We start from the raw sequence: 15,631 nt of genomic DNA, 5'->3' as shown, positions 1-15,631 counted from the left end.
GCAGAGAGCAGGCGAGGAGGCTCTGAACCCTGGGGTGGGGGCTGGGGCAGAAGGGACAGCCTGGGGGTGCCCCCGGCCCCTGCCTGCATTTGTGGCTGCTGAGGGGTCCTGGGTTCCACCTGCCCAAGTGGCCAGGCTCCCGAGGACCAGCCGAGCCCCCCGAGGCCTCGTCTCCCCAGGCTCGCTGTGAGGACTAACTGTGGCCAGAGTGGCTTGTGAGGCGTGGTCCCGGAGGGACCAGTCCTTGACTACGCTGTCCCCCCCGCCGCCCCCTGCCTGGAAGTAGCCTGATGCCCGAGGATCCCGGGGGGCCTCTGTCCCTCCCCAGAACCCCCTCACCTCGTGGTCAATGTGCAGCTTGTGATCCTTCCAGGCCTGCAGGGACTTGTACAGATCCAGGTCACACTGGACCGTGTCGTTCTCGAGGATGTAGCACCTGACCGAGACAAGGGGTCGTGTGCCTCTGAAGGGCTGAGGGGGCCCAAGGTGTGGGCCCCCACCCCCCCGCAAGGCCCCACCTGCCCTCCGCGTGGACTCTCACCGGTGCGTCACTTTAATGGGGTTGGGGGCTGAGTAGTCCGGAAGGCCTCCGGTGCCACTGAAGTCTCCACCGTCCTTGTCGTCTGGGTCCTCGGGGGCCCCCGGCCAGTGCCGCTTGGTAAGGTTGCGGGGCTGGGGTGCGTCGTCCAGGCCTGTGTGGTGCACCCCGCCACTCACCTCGATGGCCACCGAGCGGATGGAGCGGTTCCGGGCATAGCTGGTCTTGTACTCTGTGGGCGTCAGCGGGTGGCTGCGTTAGTGGGGCTGGCCGGGCAGCGGGCTTTTGCTCCCGAGACTCGAGGGCTCATGAGACCTGCCTGCTCAGGAAGCAGGACGTGGACAGACCCCAGTGGGAAGGACCACATGGTGATTCAACTGGGAAAAGTGAAGGTCCAGAGCTAAGGAGGAAGTGGCTGGAGATGACCCCAAGAAAGAGCTATGTGTGGACACATGTGGTCCATCCGTGTGATGGAATGTTTGGCCACAGAGGAATGAGGCCATGTGATCCAGACATGAGAGGTCCCGTATGTTCAGAATGTCCAGAGGAGATAAAGACATAGACACCAGAAGCAAGTTAATGCTTGCCATGGGTTGGGGAGACAGTAATGGGGTTCCCTTTTGGGGTGATGGAAGGTTCTGGAACTAGAGGTGGTGGGTGCACTACACTGTGAATGTGGTACATGCTTCTGAATCGTAGACTTTAAAATTGTAAAAATGGTAAATTCATGGTGTCTGAACTTTGCCTCGATAAAAAAAGAAAAAATGAAAAAACGGAATGTGGATAGAAAATCATTAAGTCAGGAGATTAAACGGGTAATCAGAAACTTCCCAACAAACCGAAGTCCAGGACCAGATGGCTTCACAGGTGAGTTCTACCAAACGTTTAAAGGAGAATGAATACCAGTCCTTCTCAAACTCCTCCAAGAAACAGGAGGAGGGAACACTTCCAAACTCATTTCCGTAGGTCAGCATGACTCCGAGACCATAACCAGACAAGGACACCACCAGCAAAGAAAGTTATAGGCCAGTTTCCCTCATGAACATAGACGCAAAACCCCTCAGCAAAAATATCAGCAAACTGATTTCAATAATACATTAAAAGGATCAAAGACCATGATAAAGTGGGATTTATTCCAGGGATTCAAGGATGGTTCACCGTCTGCCAATCAAGCTATAGCGTGATACAGCACATTTAACAAACATGGATAAAAATCGTAGGATCATCTCAATGGATGCAGGAAAAGCATTCGGCAAAATGCAACATCTGTTTATGATAAAAACTGTCTGATAAGGATGAGGTTAATATCCAAAATAGATAAAAACTTATACAATCAATAGCAAAAACCCAAACAAACCGATGGAAAAATGGGCAGAGAATCTGAATAGACATTTTTCTAAAGACATCCAGATGGCCACAGGTACACAGAAGGTGCTCAAGAGCAGGGAAACGCACACCGAATCCCAATGAGCTCTCCCCTCACACCTGTTAGGATGGCTGTCATCTAAAACACAAGAAATAGGGGCACCTGGGGGGCTCCGTCGGTTAGGCGTCTGCCTTCTGCTCAGGTCATGATCCCAGGGTCCTGGGATGGAGCCCCTCATCAGGCTCCCTGCTCCGCTGGGAGCCTGCTTCTTCCTCTCCCCCAGCCCTGCTCGTGCTCGCTCGCTCTCTCAAATAAATAAATAAAATCTTAAAAAGCAAAACCAAAAAGACCAACATGGATGGACCTAGGGGGTATATAAAGTGGAACAAGTCAGACAGAGAAAGACACATACCACCTGATCTCACTTATACGTGGCATCTAAACCAAAAGCAAGCAAAAAACCCTGAGCTCACAGATACAGAGAACAGACTGGTAGTTGCCAGAGGCGTGGGGTCGGGATTGGGCGAAATGGGTGAAGGGGCTCAAAAGGTACAGACTTCTACAGAACGAGTGAGTCCGGGGGATGCCGTGTACGGGACGGTGACTATAGTTAATAATACCGTGTTGCATATTTGAAAGTTTCTTTTTTTTTTTTTTAATATATTTTTTTATTTATTCGACAGAGATAGAGACAGCCAGCGAGAGAGGGAACACAAGCAGGGGGAGTGGGAGAGGAAGAAGCAGGCTCATAGCGGAGGAGCCTGATGTGGGGCTCGATCCCAGAATGCCGGGATCACACCCTGAGCCGAAGGCAGACGCTTAACCGCTGTGCCACCCAGGCGCCCCGCATATTTGAAAGTTTCTAAAAGAGATCTTTACAATTTTCACAATAGATAAAAATGTTTTGTCCCTGTATGGTGATGGATGTTAACTATTTATAGTGATCATTTTGCAATGTCTGCAAGTACCGAATCACTATGTTGCATACCCAAAACTAGTATGTTACACGTCAGTTATACCTCAATAAGAAACAAAGACACTAAAAACTACACTCGTTTGAACCGGAAAAGGAAAAAGCTAGGTAGCACGTTCTCCTGGATAGAAAAGGGAGCGGCTTGGGGGAGGGTCTCTTAGCTTCTCCGTCTGAGTGGCCAGCAGTGAGCTGGGTGCTCTCCCCAGGGCTGGGCAGTGAGACAGGGCTCAGAGGCATTTTTTCCAGGCACTCAGTCGGCTACTAAAAACTGAGGGCATGCAGGCTTAGGCCAGAGCCTGGATTTCTTGCATCTTCTGTACATTAAAAGCCAAATTGGATCAAGTTGCTAACATCTGAGAAAAGCGGGGGTGGGTGGTCATGTAGGTGTGCAGACTTCCGGCTTTGGAAGAGAAAACCAGAGGTGCCTGCCTGCACCCGGTAGGCCTGGGCAGGAGCTGACGCCGCTCCTTTAGACGAGGTCTGTTCTCTTGTTGGCCACAGTCCCCACCCGTCCCTTCTGATTGACAACTCTGCACACGTCACTCAGGTCTGGCCCTGCCTTGCAGCAAGTCAGTAACCCCGCTGTCTCCAGGTGCATCTTTCTGGAGGAGGGCCTGGAGCCCAGCACGGCCCACGTTTCTGCAGGACTCCCAGTGGCCACCAGGTGGCGCCTGAGGCCCGAGGATGGGACTTGGCGGGGCGGGGCGGGGGTGGGGGGAATGGGGGGTGTGAGGGGTGGGAAGGGGCCTGGGCTGCAGAATCGGCTCTTGTTGCCCCCACTCCGGGGGTAGATGTTTGTATCTTTCAGTTCTCAGACCCCTTCTATCAGAGTCACGCGGGCCAAAGGATCTGGGGGCCCAGGTCCAGGAGAGGCACCTCTTAGCCAAACCTTGGGCCAGCTCTCTCCTTGGCTTTTTCCTTCCTGAATCTGGTCTTCCTGAAGCCACAGTCCCGGGGCCCCTGACGCACACAGTGGGAGCCACTGTCCCTGTGGGGGCGGCTCATACCTGCCCACGAGGGCCGTGAACTAGACCCACCGGGTTCGTGCTGTGCCTTTCATCTTGCTTGCTCAGGAGTCAAGCTTCGGATCTTCCCATCTCCATCCCTCAGACATATACCCAAAGGCCCCAAGCTATGGCCTAAGGGCCGAATCTGGGCCCTCTGCCCGGTTTTGTAAATAGGCCATGGAGTCTATGGCTCTTTTCTCGCTCCAGTGACAGAATTGAGAAGTTGAGAGACTGTTTAGCCTGCAAAGCCTCAAATATTTACTCTGGGTTGCCAGCCCCTGTGTGAACCTTCGCCTGGACGTGAAGCCACACTCCTTGCTCTCCTGGTCACCCTCGTGGGCTTTGTTCCCGGGGTCCCAGAGGCACCCCCGCCAACCCCACGTCCTGGGAACGGAGGGGCTGCATGACCCCATGGCCAAGAGCGTGGGCTCTGGAATCTGACCGCTCAGTGCAAATCCTGAGCAAATGTGTGACCCCGGACACTTTGGTTAACTGCCGAGCAGCAACGACGGCCCCTGCCCTGCAGGGCTCTTTGCAGGATGATGGGAACAGGACCAGGAACTTCTGCAGCACCTGGAAGCTGGCATCAAGCAGCTGCTCTGTGCTTAGAAGGCACCCGGCCGCTGGGACATCCCTGCGTCCAAGGTCACAGGTGAGGCCTATCCACCCCCCCGGGCCTGGAAAACCTGCTCTCTGGGGCTGGGACCCACAGGGCATTTGCACTCCCTCTTCCCAGACTGAGAGCACGCACGAGACCTGCTCCCGCCCCACGCTCGGCTCTCACTTCAGCGTCGGCCAACTGCCCTCTCCTCCTGGGCACACCACCGCTTCGTTTCCTCCACGAATCTTACACCGACGGAAGGGGTCTTCCCTCTTCGTCAGCTTGCTTACACGGGCCTTTGAGTTGAATGAAAAGGATGAGCTTGGCAGAGACTAATCAGCTTGTGAGGAAACAACAGGGGCCTGCCTTTCGGAAGCGCTGGTGCAGGCAGGGGCCAAGGCGCGGGGGTCAGAGGGGCCTGCCGCTGGACACCCCGTCTCTAACTGGGCCGCCAAGGAGGATCATTCAGCCTCAAAGGAGGAAGGGGACTGTGACCCAGGCAATACCGTGGGTGACCCTTGAGGACGTTATGCTGAGTGACAAAAGCCCGTCCCAAGAGGACAAACACGGCACGACTCCACTTATATGAGGTCCCCAGAGCACTGAGCCTCCCCGAGACGGCAGTAAAGGCTGGTGGCCAGGGACAGCTGCAGTCTAACGGGGACGGAGTTTGGGTTTTGTGAGATGTAAGAGCTCTGGGGGTGGATGGGGGGGTGGCAGCACCGCATGAAGGTGCTTAACGCCGCCGGACGTGCACTTAAAAGTAGTTCGAGGCGTGCCCGGGGGTTGGGTCAGTGTCCGAGACTCTTGGTTTCAGCTCAGGCTGTGATCTTACGGTTGTGGGACTGAACCCCCCCCCCCCGTCGGGCTCTGCGTTCAGCGGGGCATCTGCTTGCGACTCCCTCCCTCTCCCTCTGCCTCCCGCTCATGCTCGCTCTCTCAAATAAATTAAAAAAAAATAGGGGTGCCTGGGTGGCTCAGTCAGTTGACTGTCTGCCTTCAGCTCAGGTCGTGATCTTGGGGTCCGGAGATCGAGCCCCGCATGGGGCTCCCTGCTCAGCGGGGAGTCTGCCTCTCCCTCTGATCCTGTGCTCGCTCTCACTCGCTCTCGCTCTCAAATAAATAAATAGAATCTTTAAAAAAATAAAAATAGTTAGAATGATAACCTTTATGTGTATTTCACCACCATGAAGAGCAAAAACACCCAGGACTAAAATCTCTAATTAGGCTTTGGTTGTCCTTGGTCAGGGGGCCCGACGAGTGGGCGGCATGGGAAACTGCCCAGCTCTGGAGGGGACACTTCTGGTTTGCTGACCCGGTCTCACCGAGACCAAGGCCTGGCACCCAGGGGCCTCTGAGCATGTTCCAGGCACAGGGGCATTCGTTCCAGGGGGAGCTGAACCTCTGAATGGGGCCAGGACTTGCCCGGATGACAGGAGTTTTGCAGTCGGATCTCAGGGACTCTGAGTCCACTTTCTCTGCTCGTTGGCTGTCTAACCGTCTGTCCTTCCTCAGCCCCTCGGGGAGTGAGCCGTGAAGTCTTGGACGGCTCCTTCCGTTGGGATGGAGGCTCTTCCCCACTCATCCAAAGTACGGTTGATTCTTGTTATTTGGCGTGGATTTATGTTAAGTCACCTGAACACTGAGTTAGCCGACACGGCACCACTGCTCCTAGGGGAAATGTGGGGTTCGGTTCCTGCGAGCCTGCGGTGACGGCATGCTTGACAACTATCAATACAGAAACTTGTTCTCTGTGTTTCTCTTTAAAGGCACCTCATTTAATAGATACCGCTGATCCTTTAACACTGAGCTCCCGGCCAACAGCACGGTGTCCCATGCCTGAAGTAAGCTTTTCTAACCTATGTGTCTTCTCCTTGGGGCACATCTCAGCCTTCCCGTGCGTGGGGACACCGCACAGCACGTCAGCACCAGGCTGAACAGGGACATCGCTGGGCAGAAGCACAAAATGCAAGAAACGTGATGCCACACAGACGTGGAAAAGACGCTCGCACGCCGTACAAGAGCCGAAGCTGGAAAGAGAGCGCTGCCTCCTTGGAGCTCAGCTGGGAGGGCAGTGCTGCGCGACTCAGAAACTTCTGCCACTGCACAGCCGCCAACGACTGAGAAAGCACCCTGCGTGCTGACTGAGGGGCCACAGGTAAATCATTGCTAGTGAGACAATCTGCAAAAACCGAGGGTCGACTGCATCAGACGGCTCTCCCTTCCAGTCCCATCCAGAGCCTGACCTCTTCTTCCTTGCGCTGGGCCCAGTGCCAAGGCTTCTCCCCAGGTCTTCCCCCCGGTCTCCGACCGGCCTCCTGCTTCTGCTCCCGCCCCCTCGCAGCCCACCCAAGTGGCAGCTGGAGGGTCCCTTGAAAACACAGATCTGACCTTGGCTCCTCTGCTCAAAACCGGCCGGTGGCTTCTTGCCTCAGAGTAAGGGCCGACGGATAACCCGCGAGCCCCGAGGGCCCGGCCCCTCTCCCGCCCTCTCCTCTGCCTCTCCAGCTACTGCCCCGTGCAGTGCTCAGCGCGCTCGCACATTCTCTTCCCTCTTTGTCGCTGCCCTGCCTGCTGCCATGTCCCCGCTCCCAGGATGCCGCCTGGCGCGGGCGACATGCGTCAGAGGGCTCAGAGGACCGTGCCCCTCCTGTCCCGGGCTGCCCAGGCCGCCCCACTTACTCTTCTTGAAGAACTTCTTCCGGCGGCCGGCCAGGCCCAGCTTGTAGTCGCCGCCATCGCAGGCGCACGCCTCGCCGCCCCCCGGCGCGTAGTACTTGGGCACCAGGTTGGAGAGGGCCCTGCCCCCGAGCCGCGCGGGGCCCTTGCACTTGTGCAGTTTCAGCTTCCCCGACGCGTCCTCCACGCACTGCCACTTCTGCAAGATGTGGCCAGGGCCTCAGGCTCCCGGGCCTCCGCCCCGCCAGCCCCCTGCACCCCCCTCCGCCCCGGAGCCGTCCCCCTCCTCTGGGGGGGGCCCTTGCGGGGATGCGGGCTTGCCGGGGCTCCCAGAGCCATCTGCTCAGTTACTGACAGATGGACAGATGGACAGATGCATGTCTGCTGTGGGAGGAGCACAGAGGGGCCCCGGTGCGGGGGGAGGGGCTCATGGCAGGGAAGGGCATTCCTGGACCTTAGGGCCCCAGCACCGAGGGGTGGCCTGGTCAGCAGGGCCTGCCCATGGGTGACTGCTGGGACTGAGGTCCCGGAGGCCCCAGGGGCTAGAGAGGGATGCCTCCCCGGGGTGTCCAGGCCCGACCCCCACCTCCAGGGCTCTTTTCCTTTGGGGAACGCAAGGTGCTCTGATACTGTTTGCAGATGCTGATGCCTGTCCCCGGCCTGCCCTGGGACTGCCTGACCCCCGGTCTGGGCGGGGCAGAAAGGTGCCAACGGGGGATCTGAACCATCCAGGGGGGACAAAGGCCCCTGGCCCAGCCGCTCACTCCTGGTACCTCGGAGCAGAAATGAGCACCACTCCCGGGATCTCCCCAGCACGCAGTCCGGGAGGGCAGGACTTTCCGCTGGGGACGTTCAGGGCCGTCGCTCCAGGCCCAGGAACCGTGCCCCGCAACAAAGGGAGCAGCGGAACCCCAAACTCTCATCCAAGGCACAGGCGGGAGGGGGTCTGGGGGCTTATGAACAAACGGGGGTGAGGGCAGGGCGATGGGGATGGGCCGGTCCTAATTCTGAGTCTAGTGATAAGACTGAGCCGCCCACACGGGACCGTGAGAAACCCACCCAAGCCCTGGCTGGGTCTCGGAAGCCACGGGCTGTCGGTGAGAAGCGGGACGGGAAGGCCTGGCTTTACTTGTACTCACGGGTGAGACAGGCGCCTCCGGGCCCGAGGTCCCCCGGGGAGCTGGCGCACTGAGGCAGGGGTGCACGTCCGGCACCCCTGGGGCCGGGCCACCCTGCCCTCCCCCCCCCCCCCGCCTGGCTCCTCCCCGCTTCCAGAGCCCCCCCTCAGAAAGGCCAAGTGCAGGCTCTTCCTGCTCTCCCTAAATACTACGTGGTTGTAATTTTCTTAACACTTCTCTTGAAATTAGCTCGCTTTTAGAAACCTTCTTTATTTAAAAAGGCAGCTTCCGATTTCTCCTCTAACCGGAAAGCCAGCCCGGGGCTCCTGGAAAGTGAATTCAGGGGCACTAACAGGGTACCCCGGCAGCGTGTCTGGGAAGGGGGCTGAGCGGGGCCACTGAGGAGCTCAAGCCCCACTCATCCCGCTTCTCCTCCAATAGGATCACGATTGAAAGGGAGCTGAGGAAGGAGTCGCTTTCTGAGCCTCACCTAGTGTCACCTGGTGTCACCTGGGGGTGCCACACTCAGCAAACACACCTCGGGGGCCCCCGGCCTGGCTGGCTCTGTGGACTAAGGGCCCAACGGCAGCCTCAGGGAGGGGACAGCTCCGGGGAGGGGACAGTGCAGGGAGAGGAGGGAGGACAGCAGCCCCGAGGGCTGCCGCCACAGTTCCTCACCTGTCCCAGCTGCTCGCACGCCGTCTGGTACTCCGCGCGCTGACACAGGTCTTTCACGCGCTGGTATTTGGGCAGGAAGTTCTCCTCCTGGGCGTCCACCTTGTCACTGTCCCTCTTGTGGAGAAGCTTGCTGTGGGGCAGGGAGTGGGACAAGCGGCTGGCCTCCAGGCTCCGCGGGAGTGTGCCCCCCCCCCCCAGCCCCGGGCACGGTCACCAAGGAGGACGCGGGGCCGGCCTGGCCACATCCTCTGATTGTTAAGGGGCTTAAGACATGGGAATTTTATAAGAACCTTCCCAAGCTGCACGAGTTGGCAATAAATTAGGAAACATTTACGACATTGTGTAGGCAGGAAAACACGTCTGAGGGAACATGTGGTCTCCAGACGCAAGGTCTGTATCAGGCACGGGAAGAGTGAGCGGCTTCCTTTGTGGCCAGGGGGCTGTGGACACGAATCCCAGAGAGTCCCTGTTGCGAGGGACCACAGTGGCTGTCTCCCTCCTGGCCCCGCCAGCGAGATCTTCAGCACCAGGGTACAGGTGGGGCTTCCTGGGGTGCGCAAGTGAGGGGGCCCCTCCAGCACCTGACACTTACCCTCTCTCCACCAGGAAGGAGTCCCGCCAGACCCTCATCTTCTTTTTCAAGTGAAACCTGGAAAAGCGGCACACTTCCACCTTCTCATCAATGTGGTGGCCTCACGCATTCCCCCCCCATTCTCCAAGAAGCAGGGACGGTGCCTTGGTTCACAATCAGCACAGACCCAGGGCTCCAGGGGCAGCTGGGGGTGGGGGTGGGTGAAGTGGGCCCGGCGGGTGCTAGGAAGGCTGAGATGCTCACACCCCACGGAGCAGAGCCGGATCTTCCCCAGAGATGAGGGTCTGAAGGCCGACGGGGTGGAAATAGCCCCGGTCAAGGGTTTTGGGGGGAATTTCTTCTTTGATCCTTTGCAGTTGGACTTGTGTAATCTGAGTGTGCATTTCATACAGTTTCCCCTTACTGCTGTTTCCCAGATTGGAGCTCAGGCTGCCGGAGGAAGCTTCCCTCCTGCACCCGACTCCCAGGTGCTCTGGCTCCCAACCCAGCAGCCTTGCTGCCCCAAATGTGCCATTTTGCAGCCGTACAGCTCAGGAAACCTCATAGTCAAAGGGAGGAGGCTCCGTGGAGGTGGTGGGGGAACCTCCGAGCTGCAAGAGCGGCAAGCCCGAGGTCGCAACAGCCAGCACTTTGGGGCAGTGAACCCAGTGGGCAGTCCCAGTGCCGGCCACCAGATGTCGCTGCTGCCACGCCTGTCCAGGCCAGACTCTGCTCACCTTCCCACATGCCTAGTTTCTGTTCACGTCACCATTCCCCTTTCTGCTTGCAGGACACCTAGGATCACGGGCCCATCACACCAGCTGGCATTAAAGCCTTAGAGCACGTGATCAGGAGTGCAGCCCCCAGCCCAGAGTTTGAACGCCCAGCGTCAGCTCCACACTTGCTGAGACCTGTCCGGGATTCAGTTTTCGCATCGGTAAGACGAGAGCCCAGGAATGCCTCCCCCACGGGGTCCTGTGACGAGCAACGGGGTACATCGTCTGCCAAGTGTACCCCAAGTGCTCAGAACAAGGAAGTGCCTAGTTAGCGTTCACTGCTGTCGTTGTTGTGACTTTCAGTTCTACACAGTTTTAGCCCCGAGAGGGTCGTCAACTGGTCCCCTTGGCCATAATCCAGATGGGAGGCGGGAATCTTCGAGGACATTCTTCTTTCCCACGGCAGGTAAGGTTCCCTAGAGCGCCAGCTCTGGATTCTTGGAGACACACCCCCTCTCAGACCCACACGATGTGGCCATGAGTTCACGCTGTTTGGGGAGCGTGGCACCCCTTCCCCCCCAGCACCAGCCCTGCTCCCCTGCTCACCGATTCACCGGCCGTTCCGTATCCAGCAGCTTCAGGATGGATTTCCCATCCATATCTGAGGGGATGTCCAGACCTGCAATGTCCAGGATGGTGGGGGCCAGGTCGATGTTGAGGACGATGTGGGGATTCCTGAGGGGGGGGGGAAGAAAAGCACTCGGCCACCTGCGCAGTGATGCCCCAGCCTCGCTGGGGAGAAAGGGCGGCTGGAGGGACGGAGGTCGCCAGGGGGTCAGGCCTGGAAGGTGGGGAAGCTGTGATCTTCTCACTTTCCTGCACCTCAGCCCTCATGGCCCCCGTCTGCAGCCCCCGTTCAGCTGAGCCCCCAGCCCTCCGCATCCCTCCCCTTTTGTGCCTCCACACATTCCAGCAGTGCCCTCCCTGCCTCCTGCTACCTCAACACAGGACACCCCCCTCGAAGAGCCACTCTAGACCCTGGACCTGCCCCCGCATCTGTCTCTGAACACTGGCCCCTGGCTGTTCTTGGCCAGGCTGCTGTCTAGCCTCAGGGCCTTTGCCCTTGCTCTTCCTACTGCTGGAATGTTCTTCCTCCAGACGCCAGAGTAGCACTCTCCCCCACCCCCTTCGTTCTTTGCTCAGTAATTACCAAGGAGGCCGGACCGTGACAGACTCGGGGTGGGGGGGCATGATCCCCGCCCTCCAGTGTTCACACCTTTGTGTGATCCCCTCCGCTGGGCCACGCCAACGGGATCTGGCGAAGGTGAGGAGACGGCACACGGCGGTCACGTTACGTGCCATGCAGCCCCGTCTTGCCGGCTGTCCCATCTGCTTCCCCCCCCCCCCCCCCCCGGTTGGCTCTGAAGAAGCGAGCCGCCCTAGATCATCACCCCCGCGAGGACGTGTGGTGACTGTTCGGGGAGGCAGGCTGTGTGACTCCAGGTGCCCTGCTTGCACCTGCACAACCCCGGGAGCGGGGGAGCGGTCCGTCCCCAGCCCGGCCTCCCGCCCTGCAGCCGAAGCAGACGAACAAGCCAAGCAGGGCCCCGGCTGCTGAGCCACGGAAACCGTGAGCTGCCACCGTGAGCTGCTCTCACGTGCTCAGTGTGTGACGACTTATTACGCAGCATCGAGGACTATCACAAGGCCCTTCCTGAGGACCCCTCCTCGTGCCCCTGCCCTGAGGCCGCGTCGCCCCATTTACTGCATCTTTTAGTCGTATATCTGGTTTCTTGTCTGTTGTCTACATAGCGTCTAATGGCAAGGCCGACACTTTCGTCTGTCTCGTTCACTTCCTAGCGCTTTTACACTTAGGGTACACAGCAGGTGCTCAATAAGTGTTAGCTTAGTGACTTTCGTTATCTATCTCCACCATGCGTCCGTCCCGTGTCTCGTCTCTGCCTGGCGGTGTTCCCAGTGTGGTAGTCAGGGACTTGAGGGGCGTGCCCAACGCAGGGCATGGCCCCCGCTGAATGCAGGATGCCGTGTGGGAACTCTCCGTCAAGGCGGCCTGGTGTCCCCCACCCCATTCCCTGGGCTGAGGGGCAGGGCCTGGGTCCTAGGGTTTCAGTTGTCTTTGACCCCCTCCTTCTCCCCAGCCCAGCACCTTGCAAACACATGGCAGGTAGCCAGGCGTGCTGGGAGAGGTCCAGGGGGGGAGGCTGCGTTGTGGACGGGCTTGAGGGCATGACAACTTGATCTGTCAGGCGGAGGGAGCTGGAGAAGATGGCGGCGTGAGCAGGTGCCAAGTGGAGAGCTGGCAACCAGCCGCTGAGTTGGCTTGAGGCTGTCCAGCAGTCCTGCTCCCCTGGACTAGATGGGATGGACAGGATTGCTTTTCCCACCCGGCATCCATGCCCTGCTCAGTGGGAGCAGTGCCCTGCCTCACTCAGATTCCACCGCCTGATGGGCCGGGTCTGCTCACTCAAGGTCTTCTATCGCCCTGGCTACCGTGATTGGTTTGGGGATGGACACATGACCCAAGTCAGGCCGGTGAGAGTCAGCCTCAAGGCTTCTGTTCAAACCTGTGTTTGGTTTCCTAAACTGGATGTCTGCAAGTCATGGTGAGCCTACCACCACGAGAGAAAAGCCTGCCTGAGAATGAAGCCAATTCAGAGGAAACTGGGCTGACAAACAGAAAATGAAAGCTTCCTGATGTTATTGTCTGACTGCCGGATCCAGCCATGCCTGAAGCCAACATAGCCTTGGACTTCCCAATTACCATAGTTCCTATATTCCTTTTATCTTTCTTTTTGGGAGGGGGGCCTTATCTGGCTTCTGCTTGCAACCAAAGGTATCCTAGCCTTCAGCCCCAAGCCTGACATTAGCACTTTCTTTCTCTTGTCCATGTGGCGTGTGGTTTTGGGTCCTATGAACCAGATCAGAGACTCTGAGGCTGACCAAACCCATCATGTCAATGCCTGTAGAGTCTTTAGTGGGTCAAATTCTTTCCATTTACAGTGGTGGCTCAAGGTTTTAGAGAGGCAGGAGTAGAGGCTGCCTGGCTTAAAACCCAGCTCCTTCCCCGACATACCACATGACCGCAGACAACCTAACCTCTCTGTGCCTCAGTAAACAGGGTCACGGTAGCTTCTGCCCCACAGGGTTGTTGGGATGCTCACGTGACTTACGTAGCTATAAAGGGCTCAGACCCGGGCTGAAGAATGAGCTGGATAAGCATGACTATTATCACAGCTCTCCTTACATGGGGACCCCGAGATCCAGGGACGGGAAGGGATTTGTTAAGATCGGCAGGCAGCGATCAGCCCGGCCTTGAACCCACGCGACCCACCTTCTGGAATTGTTACCAAGCATTCTTTCTAAGGAATGGAAGTCAGGCCAAGTAAGTGTCTTAATAGCAATTTATCTGCATTTCAAAAAACCATTTGAGTTGGTCTCCGTAATGTGCAGTTGATCTGAGGAAGCCGCTGCTATGACACTTGCCTTTCTAGCCTCTCCCTGCCCCAGGGATGGCGTTTGTGCTGCCAGAACGTGGCAGCCCAAAGGTTAGCCCAAGGAGAATGCCAGGGTCCTGGAGAACGGATGGGGGGGGGAGACTGTCTCCCTCTGTGCTGTGGCCTGAGCTGGGCCAGCTGACCTTGGCAGACAAGCCCCGACCGAGCCGGCAGGGTTCCTCCCCGACAGTCGCCCCAAGGATCACCCAGGCCAGACAGAAATCGAGGTGGCCTTCCCATGCGCCAGCGGCGACGCACACGTAGCCCAGCTCCCTGACTCCCTGGCACGCTGCCCCACCAGAAACAATCTGTTTTCACAGGTGCTAACGGCCCCCGTCTCTCCTTCCCCAGCAGACGGCTATAAAATGTGTCAGAACCCACCCCGGGGACATAATCAGTGTCTCACTTGGCACCAAGGCTCACCTGCCCAAATCACGTGCCGCCCAGGGGAGTGGCTTGGGGCTACGCGGTGGAACCACCCGCTTCTTGCCCAGCTGGGGGCCAATGGAGCCTGGAGGCCTCCCTGGAAACACGGGGCCCTGGGTGGGGGGCGGGGGTGACGCACTTACAGCGAGCCGGCCTCCACGTTGGGGCCCCTCACGTAGAACGGGACCCTGATGTCAAACTCGTACGGCATGGACTTGCCCTTCACCAGGCCGAACTGGCCGATGTGGTAGCCGTGGTCGGCGGTATACACGATGTACGTGTTGTCCAGCTCGCCCGTCTCAACCAGCATGTTGTAGATCTGAAACGCAGGCGAGGCGGTGAGGGGGGGCAGGGCTGCAGGCACCCTGCGCCCTCGGGCCCGTCCCTTCTCAGCTTCGGGTCTTTACTGCATCTCACTGCTGGGGTCGGCGGTGGGGGGGGATCCTGGGACTAATGCATTTCTAACTGCAATGATTGCAGCCTCCCCACCTCCTGTCGCTTCCTGCCCCCCCTTCTTCGCAGCGTGTCTCCCCTTCTAGCTCTTTGGCGTGTTTGTGGCTCCTCAGGCCCTTGAATTAGATTGGGAGCTCGACAAGGGCGGGAGCTTTCGTCCCGTGTTCTCTGCTGCATTCTCATGGCCCTGGTGCTCAGCCGATGCTGCTTGCTGGATGGATGGGTGGATGGATGGATGGATGGATGGATGGGTGAACAAATGAATGAATGAGTGAATGAATGAATGAATGAAGGTATGCCGTGGCCTGGGGTAGGTGTTAGTGGTCTACAACAGCGCTGTCCCACAGAACTTCCCGCGGAGCTGGTGAGGTACCAGCGCCGTCTGAGATGGTGGCCCCATTCGCATGGGGCTACTGAACGTCTGCACGTGGCTAGTGCGACCATGACACTGAATTTTAAACTATATGGATTTTAATTAAATTTATGTATATATGCCTGTATGTCTGTATTTAGATTTTATTTATTTGAGAGAGAGAGAGAGAGAGAACGAATGGTGGGGAGGGGCAGAGGGAGAGAGAGGGACAAGCCAACTCCCCCCTGAGCAGGGAGCCTGTTGCAGGGCTCGAACCCAGGACCCAGGGATCATGACCTGAGCCAGAGGCAGACGCTTAACCAACTGAGCCACCCAGGTGCCTCATGGATTTTAATTAGTCGGTTAAGCGTCTGACTTTTGATCTGGGGGTCGTGAGTTCAAGCCCCATGTTGGGCTATATGCTGGATGATTTTTAAATAACCATGGATAAATAAAAAATGTATATACCACACGATGGAATATTATTCAGCCATAAAAAGAAAGATGTGTGTTATACATGGATGAATCTCGAAATTGTGATGCTGAGTGAAAGAAGTGAGACACAAAAGACCACATGTCCGTGATTCCACTTCAAGGAAGCGCCCAGAAGACACAGGTCCACGGACACACAAAGCAGG

The 15,631-nt window shown here is 57.7% G+C and overlaps 1 protein-coding gene across 3 annotated transcripts in view; it reads right to left on the bottom strand.

Annotated features, from left to right (window-relative positions):
* SULF2 (sulfatase 2) overlaps positions 1-15,631 on the bottom strand; it is a 110,816-nt gene that overhangs the window by 5,491 nt on the left and 89,694 nt on the right. For all 3 annotated transcript variants that reach the window (XM_087853523.1, XM_087853522.1, XM_087853521.1), the window contains exons 7-13: positions 14,332-14,507; positions 10,854-10,982; positions 9,553-9,609; positions 8,961-9,090; positions 7,168-7,363; positions 542-770; positions 340-436 (exon numbers count right to left, since the gene is read on the bottom strand). In XM_087853523.1, coding sequence (XP_087709649.1) covers positions 340-436; positions 542-770; positions 7,168-7,363; positions 8,961-9,090; positions 9,553-9,609; positions 10,854-10,982; positions 14,332-14,507 — 1,014 coding nt within the window. The remainder of the gene's footprint in view (positions 1-339; positions 437-541; positions 771-7,167; positions 7,364-8,960; positions 9,091-9,552; positions 9,610-10,853; positions 10,983-14,331; positions 14,508-15,631) is intronic.

Source organism: Ursus americanus, chromosome 22, assembly GCF_024610735.1.
Source record: "Ursus americanus isolate L20-20 chromosome 22, mUrsAme1.1.p, whole genome shotgun sequence".
Taxonomy (NCBI): Eukaryota; Metazoa; Chordata; class Mammalia; order Carnivora; family Ursidae; genus Ursus; species Ursus americanus.
This window is presented reverse-complemented; position numbering and strand designations above follow the sequence as displayed.